Source organism: Pimephales promelas, chromosome 3 (genome assembly GCF_988280905.1).
Source record: "Pimephales promelas chromosome 3, fPimPro1.hap1.1, whole genome shotgun sequence".
NCBI classification, from domain to species: Eukaryota; Metazoa; Chordata; class Actinopteri; order Cypriniformes; family Leuciscidae; genus Pimephales; species Pimephales promelas.
The window spans coordinates 33,368,246-33,394,388 of NC_142771.1; the positions used below are offsets into that span (position 1 = coordinate 33,368,246).

The 26,143-nt window shown below is 39.1% G+C and overlaps 1 protein-coding gene across 1 annotated transcript; it reads left to right on the forward strand.

Moving 5' to 3' along the window:
- The first annotated feature begins 923 nt into the window (after positions 1-923).
- Positions 924-21,882, forward strand: raver1 (ribonucleoprotein, PTB-binding 1). The gene is made up of 14 exons (XM_039685974.2): positions 924-1,289; positions 2,896-2,962; positions 3,919-4,388; positions 12,922-13,113; positions 13,341-13,461; positions 13,552-13,646; positions 14,064-14,142; positions 16,262-16,464; positions 16,664-16,748; positions 16,832-16,974; positions 17,061-17,132; positions 17,223-17,342; positions 21,080-21,145; positions 21,262-21,882. The coding sequence occupies exons 1-14, from the start codon at positions 966-968 to the stop codon at positions 21,406-21,408; spliced, it is 2,184 nt and encodes a 727-aa protein (XP_039541908.2). The 5' UTR covers positions 924-965; the 3' UTR covers positions 21,409-21,882.
- The last annotated feature ends 4,261 nt before the right edge of the window (positions 21,883-26,143 follow it).

Consider the following 26,143-nt stretch of genomic DNA (forward strand, 5'->3'; position numbering starts at 1 on the left):
TACAGCATTTTGTTGCTCCTATGTGCTTCAAAAAGATTACAATAATGGTAATGTTCATTCGCTTTCCAGAGAAGAATGCCCTCTCTTTATTCTTTCACCAGATGATGAATATATATGTATATATATATATATATATATATATAGATAAGATAAGATATATATATATATATATATATATATATATATATATATATATATATATATATATATATATATATATATATATATGAAGAGTTCAGATGCAAAAGCCTCTAAATGCCATTTGAAATTTTCTTCTTTAATGATGATTTTTGTCGAACTTGTATATTTAAGTTCAGTGATTTCACTTAAATAACAATTAATAGGTAATTATCATTGCCATTTAAGTGAAATCACTGAACTTAAATATATAAGCTTGACAAAAATCATCATTAAAGAAGACAATTTCAAATGGCATTTAGAGGCTTTTGCATCTGAACTCTTCATATATATATATTGAGTGCTTATTATATTCTGATCTGGCAACCGATTCCCTTTTTAATGTTATCACCCTCATTGTAAAAACAGACAACTGAAAAATAATTACGGGTGCCGTTTGCCAACATCTCAACATCAGAAAAAAATAAAATAAATAAATATTTAAAAATATTTAGTCCTTCATAACAGTACAGGCTGTGCATTTGACATGTTCTCAGGTATTTAAATGTGTTAATACAAAGAGTAAAAACCAGAATAATAAAACAAAGAAAATGTTATTTTTGTGTGTGTATGTGTGTGTGTGTGTGTATTTTAAATAATGGTATCTGGCAACCCACCTGTTGTGTGTTCAAATTTGAGACGTGACTCGTTGGCCCCGCCCCTCACGCCGAAAAAGAAAAACGCATTTCACCTCGACCAATCAGCAGGCGAGCTCCTCGCATGTGTGTATTGTTTAAACTGGCCAAAGCAAACGAGCAGTGCGAGCACACAAACTTCCATACGGAGACATGGCGGCCGTTGTGTCCGTTAGCTCAGCTGCCAAAGACGAGAAATCCTTCACTGGTGCCAATTTTGCCCCGAATCCACTCTATACAGGTTACGACCAAGCAGGCGAACATGAAAACTGGGAGTATGAAACTGGCAAACAAGTTGAATCGGACGCCGTCGATGATGGTTCCCAAGCGGGTAGCGACTGTTCGCGACGGCTCGATGATGAACTGACGGCCCTCAGTCCAGAAGAGATTGCCAGCCGTTTGGAAAGAACGAGAAGAGAGTTTTATAATCGGCGAAAAATAATAATAAAGAACCTCCCCGTCGACATCAGCAATCAGGTTTGAAACTTGCATCAATAGTTTTATATAACTTGGTGGACTTTTGGACGGGCATCCCATGCTCGATCCATCAACCGTTTCGGTTATCGCTGACTCAGTAAGTTACGTTTAGTTAAGGGACTAGGTTTTTGATGTGTGCTGTGTCAATGTGAATGGTCAGTGTTTCAGAGAGATGCTTTGACCACACCGAACCTCGTGTCATCGCAGCCATTAAAGAGCCACGGGATGAGTTGTGTAACGTCAACTGTATTGGATGTTGCTTGACCGTTCATTTGATTTAAGGCAAGCTCAATGCCCGGATGGTGATACAGGCACAGCTTGTGTAGATTAATGTTATATGTTCGCTGCTTCATTTCAGTATTTAATATTTCTATAACCACTCTCAAAATCTGACGCTTAAAGTTAAATCTAAAAATATATGCAATTTCCATGAAGTTTCTTATCATTAATGTTAACGTTACTGTTCAAACTGTTGTTTACCAGAGTCTGACAAGCAGTTTTGACGCTCAAACTTTTTTTTTTTAATTTTGTTTTATTTTATTAATGAGCAGTAGTGACTAGTAACGTTACCTTTCATTTTTACTAGTGCTTATTTATTAATTAGATACCACTAACATAACTCAAAAAATCTAAAACTCTAAAAAACTCTAAAAAATCACTAGCTGCTTATTACACCTTCAACAGTTTATTTAGATTACTGTAATTACACTCTAAAAAACTAATTTTGAATTATTTATTACTAATTACTGTCTAAATACCATCAACCTCCACCAGTTGAACAATACAAGGATATACACGAAACCGCTCTTTTAATTCTTTCAAATAAACAATATATAATTGCATAACTTATTCTTGAACTGACCAATGTGTGTTAAGGGAAATGGTTACCCTAAATTTTGATGTTAAATCCTCTATTGTTTCATATAGAATTGTTTTGTTGTCTAAACAGTATTTAGCGTTACATCAGAAGTCACTGAACTACAGAAAAATAAAGCGTAGTCCCTTTTCTTTTTCAAGGGAAAGGTAATTCATTTCTCCCAACACTGTTTAGGAGTATTGGATGACACTAGAATCTGTGTGGTAAAAGCATCTCTCTGAAACTGAACATCCGCCTTCACATTGACACAGCAGATTCATTTTCTGACGCCAAAGTTCATAGGGGTCAGTTAGTTCTTGTTCTTTGTGCATGTGGTTCTCTTAGGAAAATGCTTGATTCATGGGGAAAGTGTGTGTGTGTGTGCGTGTTCACGCGCCTCTGGTATTGTCCAGATAGGAATGGGAGCAGCGAGGACGACAAAGCACTGAAGGCGCTGAAACAAAACGTTTTGCTTTCACTGAAACTAAAAGAAAGTGCTGGTTCATAGTATGGTAACATGTAGGAAGCCTGAAAGTAAAAGTGGAAAGCATTCGTTTCGAAAAGCAATTATTTGTGACCCTTTAAAATGAGTTGTGGGAATAGAGATGAGCTGAACTATTCGATTAGTTATGAACTATTGTATGACTTTTGTTGTGCATGCAAAATGGATACTGTGGTTGTTCGATGAATGAAAGTCTTCCATTGTGGTGGTGACAATGTGTTTGTATTTTTTCTGTTGTCTTTCTTTAGGAGGTGCATGAGCTGTTAAGCAACTATGATTTGAAGTACTGCTTTGTGGACAAGTACAAAGGGACAGGTGTGTATGACTCATATCATCAAGTGAATGGACTTTTTTTTTTTTTTTAGATATTGGCAGAATTTTACATCATTCTGAGCCGATTAAGTCTTTATTTTGCAGCATCTGTTCAGGATTTTTAGCTGTGCTTTAAGTTTTGGTCTTAGGCATCCTATTTATTTATTTATTTATATATTTTTTTTTTACTTTCCTAATTTTTTTTAAGCAAAGATGCTTTAAATGTATGACAAATGACAGTAAAGAGATTTATAATGTTACACGTTTCTATTTCTTTTTCTTTAAAAAAGATGTAGAATTGTAAAAAAAAGAAATGTATCACAGTTTCCACAAAATACGAAGCAGCACAACTGTTTTATGAGCATTTGATTATAAAATATGATGTAATAAGATAATAGGACTCAGTTTAAAAAGCATTGTAAAAAATAAGGTATTTGCAAGGTATAGAGAGGAAGACGGTTATTAGTTAGGTGAGACTAATTTGTATTTTTTTATTTAGTTTTATTATTTTTATGCAATTTGTTATTTACAATGTGTATAAACATGGGTAAATATGTATTTTGTCTTTGTTTTTTGGTGTGCCGACACAAATAGATCAAGATGTTTGGTCAACTGTTTAATTAGTTAATTAATTATTACAAAGTAGTGGAGATGGGGTAGGATTGAATAAGCTTATGCTTCTTCCTACTCCTTTTCGGACATGTATAAGTTAAAATAGTTTTTTTGTTATTAAGTTTTATTATGATTTATTATTATATATTTATTATTATACTTTTCAAATGTCTTGCACCAAATCAAAAAAATTAATTTTTAAATATTTATTTTTTATTCCTGTGTTATATACTGTATATTACTACTACACAGTATCTTTTTTTTTTTTTTTATGTTGGATAAAATTTTTAGATTTTTTTCTTTCTTTTGATTGCTGTTCCTCATTTTCCCTGTTTTTCATATTCAAGCCTTCGTGACGCTACTGAACGGGGAGCAGGCCCAGTTTGCGATCAAGGAATTTCACCAGTATGTTCTCCGTGACCGTGAGATCTCTGTGCAGCTGCAGCCGACGGACGCTCTGCTATGCATCGCCAACCTTCCCAGGGCTTTCACCCAGCAACAGTTTGAGGAGCTCGTTCGTCCCTTTGGAAACATTGAGCGCTGCTTCCTGGTCCACAGTTCTGCCACGGGCCACTCGAAGGCCTATGGCTTTGTGGAGTACATGAAGAAGGACTCGGCAGCCAGGGCGAAGTCAGAGCTGCTGGGGAAGCAGCTTGGGTCACGTATGCTGTACGTGCATTGGACAGAGGTTGGATCGCTCACGTATCCCATGCTGCAGTCTCGCTGCCTCTGTGTGGACCGACTACCTCAAAACATCCTCACCGCTCAGGATCTCCGCAGTGTGTTGATCGACACGCACGTTCCTATATTCTGCCAGGTTGGTACGAGCACTTTTGACCCTTACTTCAAGTGTGGAAGTAAGAGTTTGTTCACACGCAGTGTGTTTTTGGTTTCCATTGCGCTCTTTTCCACTTGCTAACGTGCGGTTTTCTCCACAAAAATTGATTTCAAGGGATATTATGATATTTGTATTAATATTATTATTAGAGATGCACCGATACTAGGAAGTTAAGGGGCATATTGAATGGCTCCTCCCACTTTTCATGTATCGCTGGCAAACTCCTTCCTATTTTACCGCGGTATACGGTATTACCACGTGGTTAATTCAGTATTATGACATAAGGCTTAGATGGCATCACCAAACTGTTGGTTTGTGCAGGGATGAGTCACGATTTTCGAATATTCAATTTTTTGATTTTATTATAGGATATGGAATAGGTTGTGGGATTATTGTCTATTAAAAGAATTCACATGTTTTCTGTTCTGATGTGATGGTGACGTGTTCAACCAGGGAGTGGCGATGCCAATAATGCATCTAAAAGCTGTCAATCAACTCTTAGACAACAGGAGAAGATGCACATTCTCACACCAGTGATATTTCCTCCAGAGCGGAGGGTGCATTTCTGAAGATCACTTGCCGCACGCTCAGTCCACCCAGCGCCACTAGCTCAGAATGCCCACAGTGACATGCTGGTTAGAAAAGATGTGAAATAAGTAGGGCTGCCCGTGCACGGCTAACTTTTTTTAAAATTTATATTTCTAATTTATTTTTCTAGTTGACTAGAAGTAGTCACACGGACACGGTCCACTCCGCTGTATAGCGTACATGCATGTGTGTGTGCATTTGGTGAAGGGGCACGATTTTCCAATAATAATCGAATAATACCGAGGCGATCTTCAAATATTATTTTTGCTTGACATGCCCATCCCTGCCAAACTGCAGAAGTCGTGTTCTTCGAGACCAGGTCACTCAGTGCACAACTTGCCATCTTTCTCCCTGTCTCCCCCACTGTGACGTGATGAGAGCATTTTTAGCCATTAAATAAATTTTATTTAAACCTTGTCTCCTATATAAGAGGAGTTTTTCTTTCTTTTTTTTATGGCCGTATGACAATATTGAAACTGATACCGCTATTTAGATACCGTGATGTACCGTATTACCGCTTGATGCCAATACCGCTTAGTTTACTTCACAAACTGCAAGTCGTACTTGACGGCACCATGGACACGAATCTGAGCGCTGATGAAACGTTGGATTAATTCACACAGTAGACGTGTGAATTAATTCTTGATATTTCGTTTTTGATGTATTTGTACATCCCGAAACAAACACAATGGTTAACCATTTTTGCTAGCTAGGTCTCCAATATAACTGCTAGCCTACTTGCCGTTTAGACTAATGCTAACTCTAGGCTTGGAGCATAAACCAGACGTATACAGTAAAAGCTTGGAGTCCCTTTTATGATATCATGCCCAGCCTAGTGGAAGGAAGGGGACGTGCTTAAAACCACTGTAAAACGTACCAACTTTTCATATGCAGCATTTTGGTATAAAAAAATAAACAATTGTGGGCGGATCTTATCTTTATGTCTAGTAAGCACATTGCATTTTCTTCGTGAAATTTAATTTGCAATTTACTCTTTAAATAAGACGTGATGTGTTTTGGAAAGTTAAACTCCATTTAATGTTTATGCATGTTTTTTTATTTATTTTTTTTTTTTTTTATGCAATAACTTGTATTAAAGTGGTAGAACGGACTCGCGCTACTGTGATTTTTGCGTCACAATTAAGATTTATTGTTTGAATTTCTTGATAAAATGGCCAAATTTATTGTTTCTTATCAGAAGTAACAAAGCTCTTTGTGATTATTGGATGGGATGTGCGTTACAAATAATGTTTGGTTTAGGGAAAACCCACAGGCCAATCAACTCTGATTTAAAAAAAAAAAAACGTAATGCTGTCACATGAACTTCAATGGCTTCATTTTCTTCACACACAGTATGAGATGCAGTCTGACACATGTTTCTGCCCCCTTTTGATTTACAGGATATAATTGGCCCTGACCATCTGCTGTTTTTAAACTATCGGCTGATGACAGATAGTGAAAATAATTCCTTTTATCTGCCGATACCGATTATTGCCTGTACATTGGTGCACTCCGAATTATTATTATTATTATTAATATAAAGCTTGTATAATGTGCAATAAGAAAATGTATAGTAAGGAAGTAGGGTCAATTTTGTTTGTCATTTATATGTACTCGCTAAAGCAGCAGATGGCAAGATATTGTAATCAACATGCCATTTAATTATTTCTCCAGTGCTGGAGTTCTAATTTAAAATCATGGTCGTCATGTTTCCATATGCTCTGTAGCTGTCCTGGTGGAATATTATCTACTTTCTGCAGTATTATGGTAATAAATCTAGGGTGCCTGCAATATACAGCTAATGGAAAACTAGCAGAAATATTAAGCTAATGTGGTTGATCCCACTGAAGGTAAGATCTGTCTTTAGCCTTTTGTGAACAGAAATGGATCAGAGCAATGTACAAAAAAATCAGATAAAGCTGTTCAAATCGCTTTAATGTTTAAAATGGTAAGACCTAAAAAGACGTGAAAATGTTAAACGTACAATGCAATGGTGGCCTGACAATTGACAATTCCGTTAGTCCCAACTCCCAAAAACTCGAGCGTGTAGCCTAGTTTTGCCGTGTGCTGCGCGCTTGACTCTTGTGCAGAGAGAAGATGCGAATTGAGAGGTTTTTTTTGGCCCAGCCTTAATATCGTTCTGGTGACATCCTTATAGCTGTGGTGTGGACTCTATTCTCATTGAATTAGAATGATTATTAAACAGTCCTTCCAGAAAAACGCTGAGTTTTTTTAAAATTTTTTATTGTTGCAGGGAAGAATCCTTAATAATGCGGCCCATTTTCTTTAACGATGCCATGGAATGTGCAGGATATTTTATTAAGCCGCCGAAAACACCCTCTCTGAGGGGACTGACATTGCAGGGATGCACAGGTACCTCGGCGCGAACATAGCCAGCCCGGGGAACCTTATTCCTTCCACTTTCCACTAGCACTACGCAGCGCAACCAGCATTAGTTTAATCGATAACAAATTAAGGTGATCGACGATATTCTTATTGATCAATAATCGATCGTCGACTAATCATGCCCATCCCTAATCGGTATCGAAACAATCATTTTGGTATCGTGACAACACTAGTTAAAACCGAAAGATGGCCTTACAGGGGGTCCCTGCAGGAGAGGTTGAACCACTGCCGTAAAGAGTTTTTATTACTTCCTATGATAAGCAAATATACCACATCATAGAAAGTGCTGGGAATATTTAATTTCTCATCTTGTTTTATGACCTTGTTTCGGACCTTAAACACATCAAAGTTCTGTAGCTTTACAAAAAGAATATGCTGCAACTTCTGTAAAAATGAATGAGAAAATTAAATGTAAAAAAATTAAAGTGTGCTCGTTTTACAGCTTTTCGACGTTCACGCCGCGTAATTACGCCACTTCATAACGTTCCCTTGGCAACGGGGAAATGGCTGCTCTTGTTTGAAGCAAACGCAACATACTTTTTTTTACTTTCTGCTGAGATGTGACTTTTTTGCAACGAAAATGCCCTGCATGTTTTGCGCGGACATCAGCAGTTTATGCGGCGTATTTGAAAAAAATGTGGCCCCTGTATAAATATGTGGACTTTGGCTGATTGTGCAGTAAGTTATGTAATCTCATGATCGTGCTTTTCTGGAGAGACTGATTAATTATTGAACATCTTTGTGTAAACAAAGCTTTAATCGAATGAGTTGACTTATGATGCTTAAATTTTTAGGGATTTTTAGAGGTTTTTTTAGGGGTGCACCGAAACAAATTCTTGGCCAAAACCAAAAAAGAGGAAACCAAGGTCAAACCGAAACACCGAAATAAATTATGGCAATTATTAGTACCAGTGCATTTATGGCTATGACTGTGAACAAACTTTACTAAAATCGCGCTGTGGAGGCAGGCAAAAGTATAAACAAGGCTTCCGTCTCCTCACGGGTTCAGATATACTAAAATAGGTCCACCGTAGACATGTTGCTTCAGACGAGCACGTGCAGGTTGCAGTTTATGTTTGCGTCATCATAACATTCCGGCCATATTGTTTCGTTGATAAAAGTCTTTCAGACGAAAGCCGGAAACTTTCGGTGGTCGAATATTCGATGCATCCCTAGTTTTTATTTCTTTCCTTTATGGTTCTTGACCTGTGTCACTTTTCACCTTTGTCTTTATGGAAAGGAACAGCCTGAGCTTTCTGTTAAACTTTTGTGATTTGACAAATGTTTAAAAGTTTTGTTTTCTGCCTTTGGTTTTCATGCATAAGCCGTTATCAGATTTCCTGAATTTTTCTACAGTGGAATTTCCCCTTTTATTTTTCCGCTTTATGTTCAGTTCTGTCACCTTTGACCTGTTTTTCATGTGGCCATGCTGAGTGCTCCATGGCAGAGTGCATTGGTTTCTGTGGTGACAGTCACCTGACCGGCCCAGGTGCTGTCAGTCAGCAGGTCATTCTGGAACGAGAGCGAGCTGCTGCCTTTTTCATGTTAAATGTGTGTACCACATACGCCGCAGGCTGCAAGGCATTGTCGGCACTTTTTGCCATGTTCCCCATTGCTTTGGAATTAGCAGAGGCTTTTAGAAGTTAATTCTCATTAAATCAGCTGTGCTCCCAGTTAAATTTCCCAGGTTTTAGGTAAGTATTGGATTGGCTTCCCTCATGCGGATGAGGCTCCACTCATGCATAAAATGGACAAATAATGTCTAATGAATTTTTCCTGTAATATATAATCAAGGCCTTATCGTCTCATTGTCTTTGCTTGTTGAACACAGTTCCACTTATACAAGAGGCAACCATTCCTGACGGAGTCATTAAGATTATTGCAGCTCCCAATTCTTGTCTCCTAAGTATGCATGTGTTTTCCATAGATTAGCATAGTACTAGGCTTTGAAATGCATTGTAATCACTCTGCTCAAACCAGTGCATTGTGCTTGTTCTGGTGTTCTGTCCCCCCTTCCTCTCTCCACTGTTTTATCCTGTTGACTTTGAGGTACAACTGTTCTTAGTGGTTAGACATCCATCTACTGTTGGACATTAGCGTTGTTGTTTTTTTTCTTTTCTTTTTTACGATTCCTCGATTAAAGTCAAGTACTTGATTTAAAACGGAAGCGCGACTCTTTAATAATTTACATATGTACATTGTGTTCATTACCTCAGGTCCATTCACAGTAAACGCTGCTCCACACATACCCAGTCATGCGCTGTTTGTTTAGGTTTCCAATAATGTGTGGAGCACATTAAAACCTCGGAACTGTCTTTATAAAGTATCTTCTTATTAAACGGTCTGTACACTTACAAAGTTGTCAATGCTTCGTTTTGCATGTATGGACCCTCATTATGTTTCAGTGTTAGTGTGGGGCTATTTTGAGCCTTGTTAGTGGTATAAAACAACGATTTCTTTTTACTTGGTCAATGCTCCCATTACTAGCATTATACGCGAAACAGTTTTTAGTAGGGATGCACCGAAATGAAAATTCTTGGCCGAAACCGAAAACCGAAAAAGAGGAAACCAAGGCCGAAAACCGAAACACCAAAAGAAATTATGCCAATTATTAGTATCATTGCATTTATGGCTATGACTGTGTACAAACTTAACTAAAATCAAGGCATTGCAATTGCATAAATTAATATAACATTTTCAAAGAATAAATCAATTACAAATTATGCAAATATATATTTAGCACAATGCACAGTATATAATAAAATTCAAACTAAAATTTTTAACTTGACCCCACTTATGTGTACACTAAATAATAATCTACTGGCCTGCAGAAAGGTTTTAAAATGAAATGTTCTCTCAAAAACAAAGCCAAGCGCAAACTTCTCATCACATTAGCACCCAGTTTGCACGTCTAAATTAGTTACATTTTAAAAAATTTAGCATACAATAGCATAAAAAGCCTTTTTAAATGAACAATGGTCATGTTTAATACAAATGTACATGAAACTTAATGAAACATTTTTAGTGAATGTAGAAAATATTTAAGAGAGCATTAATTTAGTTCTATACATGTTCCCATATACATATTTTTTTTGTAATGTCACAAGTAATAATCTCAGGGTTTACTGGGTTTTACATGATTATTTTTGTATTGGTGGTGGAATACTAAAAAATAAACATTGTCATGTATTTATCTGTCTTCTTCTCACCGATTCCTGATGGTTAGAGGACAGTTACTTGAATCGTCCCCTGTCGTTTCAAGGAATAGTAACAGTTACAACGGAGAGCGCGTCAAGTATAAACGCCTCGACCGTTTGGAGCGGTGCACGCGCTGTTTGTGGAGACTGGCGCTGCCTTGTTTACTTTCGCCTGCCTCCGCAGCGCGAGTCTAATTTATAATTTTTAATAGCTTGTTTTCACGTGACGTCACGCAACTGCGTTGCCATGGCGCGAAGCGCAAATGGAGGGCAGGAAGTGATTTCTATATTTAGGAAGCACTTTAACACACTCAAAATGTCTATGTTTTGCGTCGTTTATGGTTGCTCAAATCGATCAAACCACGAGGAGTTTTTAAACCACGTTTTTATCGTGTGACAAAAGTTGTTGTTCATAAGGGAGGAAAGTAACGTTACAAGAAATTGACAGAAAAACACCGGGAAAATGCCTTATAAACCGACGTCTGCGGTCGGGAGGAGCCGAATGGGAAAATGCCTGTGTCTGTGTGCGCAGTGATCACTTCGTCAACTGTGAGTTAATATTTATGTGGCTTATAATTACATTATTCAGGTGTTTAAATACACTTATGTGGCTGTTTGTGTAACATAGCAGTTTCCGAACTTTATAAAGTCAAAGTATGTCTGTAAGACGAGTTAGTTGCTGATATTTACAGCCTCGATGGCAGGCAAATCTCTCAATTCAGTTGAAAATCGGTCCTCTTCATAACGTAAGGATCACGTCCAACATATGTTTCGATTTTCTGTTTATATATTTCTCTTGTAATAGCGTCTAAAGTAGTACAGTACAGATTTTCCTCCATCTCGTCCATTGCGCTCTTCACTCCTTGCCCTCCATCTGCATTCCGCGCGTCAATACAATCACGTGACTGCAAACCACCTATTGTTTCCTGCTCTAAACAATGCGTGCCGCCATGACGACGACTCCGGTTCCGAGCGGGTCAAGAGCGGTGCGCGCGCTGTCTGTGGAGACTCGCGCTGCCTTGTTTATACTTTCGCCTGCCTCCGCAGCGCGTGTCTCCACAGACAGCGCGCGCACCGCTCTTGACCCGCTCGGAACCGGAGTCGTCGTCATGGCAGCACGCATTGTTCCTAGGTGGATAAACAAGGTTTCCGTCTCATCGCGGGTTCAGATACACTGAAATACGTCCACACCGCAGACATGTTGCTTCAGACAAGCACATGCAGGTCGCGGTTTCTGTTTGCGTCATCACAACATTTCGGCCGTATTGTTTCGGTGATAAGTCTTTCGGCCGAAAACCGAAAATGCCCTTTTGGGCCATTTTCGGCCGAAAATTTCCGACGGCCGAATATTCGGTGCATCCCTAGTTTTTAGAGATAAAACTCTATTCGATTATCATGAAAACAAATCTCAGAGAACGGTTCACTAGGTACCAATGTTTTATTACACCAAAGGTTCGTTGTTCACCAGAGTTGTCCTTTAAGTTCGTTTGAGAAACTATTGGCTACTACTAAGATATTTTATATGGGGAAGGGGGATTGTTTTGTTAAACTATGAATATGTAACTATAGTAAAAACAGCTGGCATTGATTGACGCCAATCGGATGTTCACGTTCAAGTAAAAATCGCAATACTTGAAGTATCAGTGCACTGGTGTTGTCAAAAATTCAGACTTCGGTACTGAAATTTAAAAAATGTGATTTCACCAGCATTTCCCTTTAGCATTTTGAGCGCTGTTAAACAGATTCTTAAATGCCTCTGGTTGGCCATTGTCTTCACGGGCACAACATACTGTAGATGTCTGAGGATTGGCTGCAATGATCAACGCTACAAAAACGTTTTCTTCACAGAGCGCGTACACGGATGCACACGGGAGCGGTTGAAACCAGGCGTCTATCAGTGGATTCACTGTTTTATATTTATTTCTTGCAAGTTGCAACCAATTATCTGTGATGATGCCAACATCAACTTATCAGCAACAACAACAGCCATGTCAGCAGCTTAACAGACGGTTTTCTTTGACGTTTAAAGGAACGGTTCACCCAAAATTGGAAATGATCTCTCACCCTTATGTCAAACCAGACCTTTATGACTTTGTTCTGCAGAACAGAAAAGATATATTTTGAAGAATGTTCGTAACCAAAAGGTTTTGGTTACAATCGACTTCCAATGTATGGACAAAAAAACCCCCCATATCTAAATATTTTTAATGGTCTGCAGAAGAAAGCGTGTAAATGAAGGGATGGTACACCCCAAATTGATTGGTATATTGGGGCAGCCTCATATAAAAAAAAAATGAAATGCATTTCTTTCTCCCCCATAGATTGCTCAAGGTCAGGACTGTAGTTTTCGACGGTTTGCAGTGCTGGAGTTCTCCACACCTGAGATGGCTGAGGACGTGCAGCGGCTCACTGATGGGAGATCTCTGGGTGGGACTCGTATACGTGTGTCTTTCTGCGCCCCTGGACCACCTGGAAGGAGCATGTTAGCTGCCCTCATTGCCGCCCAGACCATGGTACACCCCACACACTAATCATGTTGAAAATAAAATCATTCACAAAAGAGACTGTTCTGCATTATGCAATTGAATGGTAGCTTCACTTGACGGTTTTGTTTAAAGCAATTGCAGTGCGTGATTTGTGTTGTAAGTGTTAACTTATTCCTTGCCAATATTAATTTGTTGACCGTTAAGTGCTAGGGATTTTGGTTTTACATGCTCAATGTCGCCCTGTACGTCTGCAGGCCTTGAACCGAGGGAAAGGTCTCCTTCCTGAACCTAATGCCATACAGATTCTTACTGGCCTCAATAACCCTGCCACGCTGAAGATGATGATGGCGTCTCTCAACCCGGGACATAAACAAGGTGCTTATTCTAATTGATTTCCTTGTGTTTGCTTATTTGTATTCTCATCCGGACGATTGATTTGATTGTTACTCTTCTCTCAATATGCAGGACTTCTGGGAGCTGCGCCCGCCGTACCTCTGCTTGCCAACCCTGCCCTCTCAGCTGCCCTCATGCAGATGCTGTTCCAGAACCAAGTCCAACAGGTACTGTCAATCCTTCGCTCATCCCCTGCCACTGTCCCAGTAGCATGTGTTATAGCCCTCTCACTCTCTTCTTCTCCCCTCTCAGCAAGCTCTTTTAGGGAATCCTCTTCTTTGGGCTCATATTCTGCACAATAAAGAGTGCAGTCTCCTTCCTTGTGTGAGTGGTTGCTCTGTGTGGGTGTGAGGTGGTTGTGTGCTTTTTCAATAGTTAAACTATTCTTCTTCTGCAGATTAATGATTTGAGTCCAAGTTGATAAAACCCCATTAGCTGCATCTATCAGACAGAACTGATCAAACATGTTTGGCTTTGTGTGCTGTTTACATCCTCTGATTTAGTTGTAACTGACAAAAGTGACTTCATTTTTATACAGTAAAATTCTTCAGAAACTAACTAATACAGCTCTTGTCTTTCCACAGGCTGGATTGCTGAGTGAAAATCCTCTAGCTGCTCTTCCTCTCCAACAAGGCATTAACATGCTGGGAGAAATGTCTCAAGGTATCACACTATTGTAATGGTCTGTTTGTGCACTTATTTATTAGGGTTCCAGACTGCCATCAAATTGGTCGCATATGCGGCTATTTTTTGAGAATGTGTAAGATAAAATTTAATGTGGTCGCATATATGCGAGTGGACGCTTGCGCAACAGAACGCCGTTGTATCAGCTGCTGCAGTCCGTAACTTATGTTCAAAATGAACGTGTAGGCTACATCATGAATCCATTTTCCAAACCGTGTTTTTGACTTATCCTGAATCATTACGGTACGCCTATAATAAGTGTTTATATTTGGACTATTTTATCCCGGGGTCGACTCGGATGCGGAGTTGCCCAGTGCCTGCGTGACTCGCCATAGACATTAATGGAGAAAAGTAGGCTAGCTCCGGCTACAGTGTTCTTCTGCAAGACACGTGCAGTTTATTTATTGACAAACGTAGACGTCACGCGCATTACACACTGATGGTGGAACGTGCCAATTACGAATTCACGAATTAAGGCATAAAAAACAGAACAGCGTGCCCCTCTCAACATCTTTTCAGCGGTTAGATGAGAGTAATCGCTCAACTGAGGAAAAGGAAATTATTATAAAATGCAGAAGGAGTGTGAGCTAGAAAGATGATGATAGATAGACACAGAAGATTATGGTTCAAATGTAAATAGATTGTATATAATTCAAATGTAAAATGCTTAAAATTACAGTCCAAAATCCATCAAAATCCTGAAATTTGGCAATGATAATTAATATATTACAGGTATTTATGCTGCAACCCAGAAAAGCTTTTGCTAGCTTTCGTCCATTAAAACCACTACTCGTCAGCATCCAATTGATTAATCCCATGGTTTGTAGCAAAAAAAAAAAAAAAGGTGCGACCAAATCAAATGCTGGTGCGACCAACTGAGAAAGTTGGTAGCACCAGTTCAACCAGTGGAAAAGTTAGTCTGGAGCCCTGTTTATTGGGGCAGGATTCCCAGTGTCTTTGAAAACCATGGAAATATCAAAGTTGCTGCACTTTTAGAATCATCTAAGTTTGTATCTCCATTTTTGAGGGAGCTTAACTTGGTAGCAGTCATTTTACTTGGCTTCAGTGCAAAGAAAGACAAAAAGGAACTGACCAGTTGCAAAGAACTACTTTAGAGCGGTGACGTGCATCTTTCAGGGGTACTTAAACCTATAAAATAAGGTGTGATGTTTTCTATTTTACTTTTTCACCTCCATATTTGTTTTTGCCCAATTCCTAAAGTGGAACTGATCATGTTTTGACCTCATTAAGATGCACTTTTTTTGTGATTGGATCATGAGGTCATTAAATACATGTGTACATGGGGTCTAAAACGTTTTGTGGTTGACACGGAAACCACATATGGAGGTAGTCAAAAAAATGTAGTGAAAACACTAATCCCTCCTGATATTGGTCTGCAGTGAGGTGACCGCTCCGTTCGTGATTTGATTCCTCGTTTAAAATCTGAATTCAAGTGGTCAGACATAATTTGAAACGCATTGTAATGAGTCTTTGCTGGACGCTAGTGATGGGATCACAGATCAAAATTAATATTCAGTCGCTAATTACTCGCCCTCATGTGGCTTCAAACCTGTATCTTCTGAGCACAAATGAAGATCTTTTTAATGAAATCTGAGAGTTGTCCCTCCATTGACAGCTTACGCAACTACTACTTTCAAGTCCCAGAGAGCTATTAAGACAATGTAATCCATGTGACTCAAGTCGCTTCATAAAATTGAGGTTAAACCAGTGAAGTATTTGACATCCAAAGATGATCAGATTTGGAATAAAACCGGGTATAAACCGGGGTGATTTGTTAAGATGAGACATTTTATATTGCTCCTCGTCAGTGTTTGACATGTTTTGTCTTATTGACGATGTTTAAGTGCCTTAAGTACTCAAACATCTTATGTCATAAGTAATCTTATGTCAATAATTCCCAAACCCGGAATTTCTATTTGACCTAAAGATAAGTGTCTACCACAGCAATCTGATTTTTTTTCAAATTCATTGTCCAATAATCCTAATCAACTGGGAAAACTAATGGAAAATCCTTGAACCAAAAAGTCTCGATACCATGTAGGGTCTAATGTGCCTCTTTGAACTTATTTTCATTCAGGTGCTATTGCTCCAACACTGGGCTTGCAGAATGAGCCTCTTGGCCCCATCAAACAACCATCCCTGAGTCGACCTCTTGGGAGAGAAACCGAGACCCCAGCCACCCCGATTGGCTTTCCCCCAGCATCCTCTCCTGCACTGCAGGGATTGAGCATGTCCCTCCTAGCTGGAATGTTAGGAGCAGATGGGCCGACTCTACCGGGGGTGAGATGGGTTACTAATGGCTGCTCCTATTTGTGCACATTTACACTTAATGCCATGATCTCCCAGAGGAGAGCTTTGAGGTTGCTTCAATTTGCTGTTGCTTCAGCATGAGCTGTCGTTCAGTCCTGTTAGTGTTCAGTGTGATTCTAAAGAGTATCTACGACAGGTTTGTATATTCAGATCTTTTCTATTCCTGAAGGCGTCAATATTGGGTGAGCCTCCCAAAGAAGTTGGTGTGTCCCAGAACCCCTTTCTCAGTGCTCCTAGCATATTCCCATCTTCAGGTCAGTCTACCTGTGGTGTTTTGCGCACCTTCACCTTTTCTTTTCTATCTTGTTGCATTTCTTGAAGAATTGTGTTTATTTAGGTGCCAGCAACAGAGCTCACCCCTACAGGAAGAAAACTGCGATTGGAAGCGCGTCTAACCAGCGCACAAACCACAGCATCCACTCGAACTATAGCCTGCGCTTCCAAGAGTCATGCACACCAGAGTTTCCTCTTCTGCACCAGGTTGGCTCATGTGTTAAGAGGAACTTCACTGAATGTGTGAACTATCCCTTTCTAATTGGATGTCACTGTTTGTACCCCATCCATAGGACCCTTTGTCGCACTTGTATGAACAGCAGGAGGTTCTGGAAAATGCAGCTATTCCCGGTTACGGTTTGCAGGTACAGCCCCTCCTCCCAGCATTGGTGCTAACAGAAGGATTCTGTTCCAAGTTTGGACTTGTGTAAAATCGTAATTGTGTTTGTCTCAAGCTCTCCAGGCACGCAGGCTTTGGTGATGCAGGGTCTCCTTTCAGCTATCCACACAGCTCCCCACAGTCTTATTTCAGCTTTGGTGCCCATACCGGCATCCCATCCACCCAGCTCAATAAGGTACTCAAAACCGGCCACTCTGCCAAACCAGGAGATGGGTAGGTTTAGGGGTGGGGTTAGGGATCAGGGGGCGGAGATGGCTGGGTATAGGGATCAGGGGGCGGAGATAGGTAGGTTTAGGTGTATGATCTTGTGTTCTGCAGTGATGACCATCTCAAAAATGAAAACTTTTTCACGCAACTTTGCTAAAGCAGCACGTTACAGTGGTAATGGGAAAAGCTCCCGGTCAAGTGTCTCTCTCAGCTGAGCAGATTAACAGTGTTTTATTATACATCATAACAATTACTTGGTTTTATTTAACTCTGAAACATAAAGTGTTGAGTTATCTGCTTTTACTAAAAAAACATACTTTCAGTTAACTTAAATTTTGCAAGTTACCTGTACTTTTAGTTATTACTTAATTAAAACAACCCAGCTGCATTTTGATTGGTATTACTTGGAATGCACAAAAAGAGTGATTTATGAAAATGAACGAGAATGGTGTTATCTGTTTTTGCAAACAACTCTTCTGTAGTAAATTGTCCCAATTTAAATTAAGTTTAATTAAATGTTCATGTTGTATATTATGTTTTGCATTTGTGAGTTAATAAAAAAAAATTAACTGTAAACTTAATACATTTAAGCTGACGCTTTTATCCAAAGCGACTTACAATTGATATGTCAGAGGTCGCACGCCTCTGGAGCAACTAGGGGTTAAGTGTCTTGCTCAGGGACACATTGGTGTCTCAGTGGATTCTAAATACCGATATAGCCCTGAATCGAATCATAACGCAGAACTTTGAGGTATCGACAAATATTGTATCGCTGGCTGAGAGAATCAATATCGTATCGGGATGGTCTGATTTACACCCCTACTACAAGGCATTACAGCATTGTGTACTGTATGAACGGTCCGTTACGAATAAGGGACCTACACTTACCCCAACCAGTTAATCTCATAATCCTTCAGAAATCATTCAAATTTGGTGCTCAAAACATTTTCAACATGGCTGCTTAATTTTGTGGAAACCATAATATTTTTTTTCAGGATTCTTTAACCAAAGGTTTAAAAAAATGGCTTTCATTTGAAATGGAAGTCTTTTGCAACTTTCTTTTAATGTCATTTAGTTTAATGTGTCCTTGCTGAATAAGTGTTAATTTCTTTTAAACGTTTTTTTATTATTTATTTATTTTTACTCACAACAGTAGTCTATGCCATTGTGATCTCCCTTTGGAAATAAATTTGCAATACATTTAAATCACTTGAGATTGTTACAATCAATTAAGCCGTAATATATTATTTAAAAAAAAAAAAACTATTTTCGGTGGTGTGCTGTGCAGCTCAACCCAAAGAACGACACTTGTTTGATTGGAGTTGGCACCATGCCCAAGAAACACTTATCTGGATCCATTTTCAAAAGCTCTTCAATCCATTTTCAGAACTTGCAGTATCTCACAAAAGTGAGTACACTCCTCACATATCAGCAAACATTTTAGTAGATCTTCTCAAGGGACAATAAAATATGTCCAAATTGAATTTCTATTGTAGAGTAGTCATTGTGCTGCTTTTATAGCAGTATAACCTAACATACAGCCATTATTGTCAAAATAGCTGGCAACAAAAGTGACTACACCCAAAGCGTTCCTCCTCTTCCACTCCTCCATAATGACATCACAGAGCTGCTGGCTATTAAACACATGGTAGTGCTTCTCTGCCTTCTGCTTGAGGATCACCACAGGTGCTCAATAGGTTTCACGTCTGGAGACCGACTTGGCCACTCCATCACCTACAGCTTCCTCAGCAAGGCAGTTGTCATGGGGTTTGGGGTCAGTATGCCAGTCGGCAGTTTCTGAAGGGAGGGCATCATGTTTGCTTCAGAATGTCGCAGTACATGTTGGAATCCATGTTTCCCTCAATCAAGCGCAGCCCGAGACCATGATGCTACCAACACCATGCTTTCTTTCACAATTTTCTTGGTAGTCCTCACCAGGGCGTCTCCACACATGCTGGACACTATCTGAGCCACACATGTCTATCTTGGTCTCATCAGACCACAGGACATGGTTTTAGTAACTCATGCTCTTGGACTGGTTGCTTTCAACAAAACTGTCTGCAGGCTTTCTTGCGAACCAGCTTCAGAAGAGGCTTCCTTCTGGGACGATGTCCATGCAAACAGACTTGTTGCGGTGTATGGTCTGAGCACTGACAAGCTGACCTTCCACTTCTGCAACCTCTAAAGCAATCCTGGCAGCACTCATGCATCAGTTTGTTGAAGCCAGCCTCGGCACCTGATGCTCAGCATGAGGACTCGGCTTCTTTGATTGACCCTTGCGAGGTCTTTGAAAACCTCTGTATGACCCTGGCCTGTACTGTAACTCAGTTTCAGGATGTTAACCAATCTTCTTTGCCTATCTTTGTGGAGAGAAACAATGCTAATGCTAGTTATTTGGAAGTGCCATGTTGATCATCCAGTGGTCAGTATTAGATAATTGTACTCAAAGCATACATTTTAACTGCTGTCAAGCAGACAAAAACTAGGGCTGTCAATCTTCCTTTATAATACTATTCGAATTCCATTCCTTATTTTATGTAATATTCGAATATTAAATGCTCAAATTTATCATATTAATATTTACGACATTACACATTTTTATGGATCGTCAATGCCACTATAGCCTGTGGTTGTTACACGTTCGGCCCACTAGAGGGACATCTAACATTACTACAATAAACATTTAGGGGCTGTTTACACCTGGTCCTATAAATGTGTTTTTGCAAAACGGATATAAATCCGATCTTCAATTCCCGCGCTATATACAGATGTAATGAAGTGCACGTCACCGAAAGCAACAAATTTGAGCTGCGTTTTATTGATCATCGGCTAAATTCAAAATCATCAAAGATGGTGATAAGGGAGAACGGCAACAGCCCTGGTAGTGTTGAGCGTCTGCGACTTACTTTCACTTTGATTTGCGATAGATTGCGGCGCGTTGGCTTGATGAATAGGGGCTCAGATCTGAGGTGATGTGATCGTCATATCGCGTCGGAAGTTCCAGGAGTCTCCCGCATATTGATAGCGTTTCCCTGATGGCCACAAATTAGTTAAATCTCCCGGAATCCGTGCATGACAGAGAGGGAGTGAACAAGACCTTGCGAATGTGCCACGCGAAAGCTAGTCCTGCGCTCTACTATTGTTAATAAGAAAGCGATAAGGGGCCGTTTACACCTGGTCACTTCGGAAGTATATATTTATTTTTATATGTATATATAAAAGCAATATTCGAATATTAACTTTAGCATTCGAATAGTATTGATTTTTTTTTTCTTTTTTTTTTCTTTCTTTAAGATTCGAATTATATTCGAATTTCGAAATTCGTTCCAACAGCCCTAACAAAAACGTCAACAAACATGATGAATAGTACATGTGGCTTTGCATGGTTAAACGACATACAGCTAGGGTGTACTTTTGTTGCCAATAATGGCTGTGTGTTGAGTTATTTTAAAAGGACAGTAAATACTGCTATACAAGCAGCACAATGACTACCCTAAAAAATATCCTCGTTTTATTTCTATAGTATTGTCCCTTGAGTAGATCTACTCCGGTGTTTGCTAAAATGTGGGAGGTGTACTCAAGCATGACATCCTTCTCATCACATAATTCCATATCATCTTTATTACGATTTGTATTTGCATAGACGGCCAGAACATACGTAAGCCGAGCCGGCCCAGAAAGTTGAATAAGTGTTTGTTTCTTCAGGCTGTTGGAATGCCTCCAGTGACTCATTCCAGCCTATTTCCTGCTGCACCTGGTGCTGGTATGAAGGTAGGCCATCTTCAGCCTTGATGTCTAGCATCTATATTTGCTCCTTGTCAATTATCGGATCAGTGTGCCAGGAACCTTTCAGCAGGTACTCTTCTTGATTTTCTGTCCGTGTGTAGACTCCCATCGGCGGGCAGAAGCGTCTGTTCTCCCGCCTCATCCCGTCTCCAGAGCCCAGTCCAGAGGGTGGCTACGTAGGTCAGCACTCTCAGGGTCTCGGGGGACACTATGCCGACTCCTACCTGAAACGCAAACGCATCTTTTGACCAGCACTTGATGGCTTCCTCTGAACCGCCAGCTTTTAAAGGGATTGCTACTTTAATACCATCTTTAAGTGTGTGTTTGTGTGATAGCGGTGGGCCGTCATTGAGTTCACTTGAGTTCAAGCAGTGGAGGACCCGGAAGCTCAGATGATCGGTCATGGATGATTGCCGAAGTTTGTGTACTGTATATATAATTTCAATGTGTATGTAAATACTTTATTTTTTTATTTGCCTTTTTAATTTTGTTTTTATTTTATTTTTGTAAACCCAAAGAACCACAATGAAAGGAAAGGGTTCCTGTCTTGCTCATCTAAATAGTCATATTTTGTAGGCTTTTTTTTTTATTTAGATTTATTTTGAATAATTTTAAGCAGGACGATTGCCTTTTTCTGCTACGCCTCTTGTTAGTTGTGTATATAGTTGTTTAGTTGTCTAAAAAGGCTTCTCCACTACAAACACTTCCTCTCACACACAAGTGCCGAGCCTTACATGCTTCGGATATCATGCATCTCTGCAACGGATATGGTAGCTGTCTGTTCTCTTCAGTGAGTCACCTGTTTGTGTCTTTATGGGGAGCTCTGGGTTAGTGTTAGTCTCGAAATAGTTTCCCCCCACCACGCACCGTATTCGTGTTGCACTACTTTCCATCCTTTCATCCCATTTTACAGAGTCAAGGTTTTCTGAGCTGATTGTTCAGCGTTGCACTTGGAGGAGATGGATCATGTATATTCATCCTCCAGAATCTGTCCTTTCCTCACCCGTAATGCTCGTTCACGCTCATTCTTGTTGTTCTGCCTGCTTTCACGCCTCTCTTTGACCTCGTTCAACCTGCACAGTTTTGCTGTTGCAAAGCGTTAGCGTCTCGGCCGTCACGTTATGAAGCCCCAGCTGGTTGGAGATGGACCATGGGCTGCCGTTCTCCCCTCTCCAGGCTCCGAGTACTGCTGGAAGCACAGTATGCCTGCTGTTGCTTCTGTGTTTACACACATTCTCCTAGTGTCCTCCGTTAGGTGCCTCTCCACTGCAGACCAGCAGAGGGAGCCAGTTAGCTTTTCAGTTGGCACTGCTCCATGTTTTTTTTTTTCCTATAATTTCTTTTAAAACGAGCCAACCTTCTGAAGCAGGCCGGACCTGTGCCCTAGCGTGACATTTACTTTTACCGTTGTAACTGTGACCATTTTTTCCCCGTCTGGTTTTAACTGCTGTGCCCCAGATGGGAAGAAGCTTCTGCTGACTGGAATGTGATTGACGTATGATTGAGTACTTGGTCTATGTGTGTGTGACTTATTAATCTGGTTGACATTTTGATTTGTGATGACACATTACCTCTGACTTGTACTGCGGCTTACGATGGAGCATGGAGTTACTCATGTGCCTAAAAACGGCAGTGTTTACTGTAATCTCTCCATACTGTGAGCCTCAACTACATCTGACTGTTTATTTGCAGTGTACATGCTTGAGTTTGATTATATTTCTCTGGAGTCTTGAACTCGTGTTCTTATATTTCTTCTAGTCTGTAATGGTATCGAAATTGCTGCTCTGTATTTTGTTTCCATCTGAGTGAAGTTGCACAGTGCAGTGTCTTGTAAATGATTTTTCATGTGCGATACATGGTAAGAGCTGCTGCTGTGTGAAATGAACTGATGTTAAATGACCTCTTCATCCCCCAATTACTCTTTCCTTTTGTACAGCTCCGTTTTTGTGACATTTGAACAAGTAAATGTTATTTAAGTTCACCTTCATGAAGTTTGTGTGGTCAATCAATTGTGCACATGGACTACATTGTCCAATCTCGCTCCTTAGTCCAGTCATTTTATGAAAAAAGGTTGAACAAATTGCAACAGAAGCGAACTCAACTGATTTTGGATCCTTAATATGTCCTGAGTAAGGAAAAAAAAAGCCCCGAAGAATCCCATTAGGGGAAAGTTTAGGAAAAGACCCAAATATATCCCATTCATTCGCATATTCATTAGTTTTCTCACGTGAATAGGGTAAAAATTTTAACCTTTAGATATCATCTTGAAAATCACGGCGTTGATTACTTACATCAAGACAAACAAAAAATGTATTACAAGTTTTTCGAAATTTTTTGTTAACATGGACAAACAGTGCATAATATAATTACGTATTAGCTAATTTGCATAATACCCAAACATATCTAAACATTGGGTATAGCAGATGAAAATGTTTTTTGAATCTTGTTGACATATAACAGTAAAAGACTTAATGTTAAGGTCTGATTGGAACCCATTTAGGCTGCCCATGAACATTAATACGGGAAGAAGTGATTTAGAAACCAGCCTTTATTAATTATTATGGCAGAGATGGGGTTTGGGCATTGAGGGCATTGTGTACGTAATTAGATTTTTTTTTGATCCAGACACTTTTTATTTCACCTACCTTTTGTCTTCAGCATTCTCCTTACCCATGCCTTTCGTTCTTCCTTCAGACTCATCCCCCAGTAACAGTCCCACTGACCCAGCCCCAAACCCCATCTCTGCCATTATCATTAATAAAGGCTGGTTTCTAAATCACTTCTTCCCGTATTAATGTTCATGGGTAGCCTAAATGGGTTCCATTCAGACCTTAACATTAAGTCTTTTACTGTTATGTCAACAAAATTAAAAATTATGCAATTATTATGTAATTATGCAAATTAGCACATATGCAAGTAGATTATGCACCATTTGTCCATGTTAACAAACAATTACAATAAACTTGTAATACATTTTTTGTTTGTCTTGATGTAAGTAATCAACTTAAGACATTGTTAAAATAGTCCAAGTGACTACAGGGGCTCAATCTTAAGTTTATCAAATGACGAGAACACTTTTGTGCGCAAAAAAACAACAAAAATAATGACTTTATTTCAAATATTTACTTCCTTCTCTATGGGCCTGTAGTCAGTTAACGTAGTGTGATTGCGTAAAGCTACGTCACACGTAGGCTCACTATTGGCCGACGCTGGTCATGTGTGTGTGATGCGTGTGACGTACAATAACAGAAGCTTACGCTATTAAACTAGTAACCTGACTCGCGCAGAGGGAGAAATTAATACTTAGTTGAAATAAAGTCGTTATTTTTGTTGTTTTTTTGCGCACAAAAGTGTTCTCGTCGTTTGATAAACTTAAGATTGAGCCCCTGTAGTCACTTGGACTATTTTAACGATGTCTTTAATGACTTTAGTGTGCAGGAGTGATCTTAATATCTTAAATATCTTAATTTGTGTTGCGAAGATGAACGAAGGGTTACAGGGTTGGAACAACATGAGGGTGAGTAAATACTGACAGAATTTTCATTTTTGGGTGAACTAACCCTTTAAAGACGCGAAAGATAAATTAGACCGTAAAAAATAATCATCCAATTTCGGTTTTAAACATGGATTAATACACATCGAGACTATACATAACCTTATTCCACTAGCTCAAACAGGGTTTATTTGTCAAAGACAGACACAAGATAGCATTAGATGTACATTACACATCATATGGCATATACAGTATCACAAGAGCAATTCTGTGTTTCTGGGATTAGATGCAGACAAAGCATTTGTTGGATGGCTGTATCTCTTTAAGGTAGAAAAGTTTGGCTTTCATACCACTGTTATTAAAGCCTTTCAAGCACTATACAATTAACCAACTGCAAGAATTAAAGTTAACGGAAATCTTTCATGATTGTTTATCTTAGAAAGATCATATTGGCAGGGATTTCCATGTTCCCCTCTTTTGTTGCTTTATTTAGAGCCGTTAAGCCAATACATAAAACAAAATACAAATATAAAGGGAATAGACATAAATGATCACTTTTCGTATTTGATAGGACAACCAAACATATCTTTAGAAGTTTTGATGGAAACATTAGTTTTGTTTGGAGATTTATTAGGCTATTAATTAGATGTACAAAAAAAAACAAGGTCTTAACTTTTAATTGCCAACAATCTAGTTATTTGAAGGGAAAATTTAAGTTTAAATGGGGAAAGGACTATTTGAAAAATGTAGGGGTTCAAATACCCAAAGATATCAGACGCCTATTTGATGTAAATTACAAGCCACTGTATTCTTCAATGAAATCAGATTTGGCTCGATGGAATATTCTGCTGTTTATTTATAGGCTTATATGGTAAAATTAGAGCCCGACCGATAAAGGGTTTTGAAGACCGATACAAATATCTTTGGTTTTAAAATCCGATATATCGGCCGATATTTTACTTTATTTTACCTCTACAATTAAAGAAAGAAAAAGGTGGCTCATGCCTTGCCATGCTTAGAGGAATATTATCGTGCAGCCCAATTACGACCTTTATTATGTCCAGATTTTAAAGCCAGATGGAAAGAAATAGAAAATGATGCTAACCCTAACACTACCCCAGACCTAAACCTACCCATAACCGAAGCGTGTTATATTGACACGAAAGGGTGCCATGTGTGTCGGATGTAGACTCATGTAGATCTCAAAAGCGTCACCTATATGACACCCTAGGATGAGAATGCGGTAATATTATAGATAATATTATATTCATAGATATAGATTTATTTTAGACATAGATTTTCATATATAATATTACAAGGGGATATGATGACAAGGAAAACAATATTCTATTTATAAAATGGGTGACATGACTAAAATTGTATAAAATTCTAGAAGACAGGGAATTAGAAAATGTCCAATATATTAAAAATAAATGGGAAATGGAAGGAAATCTGGAAATCATAGAGGAAGGGAAAGAGGGAAATTGAGG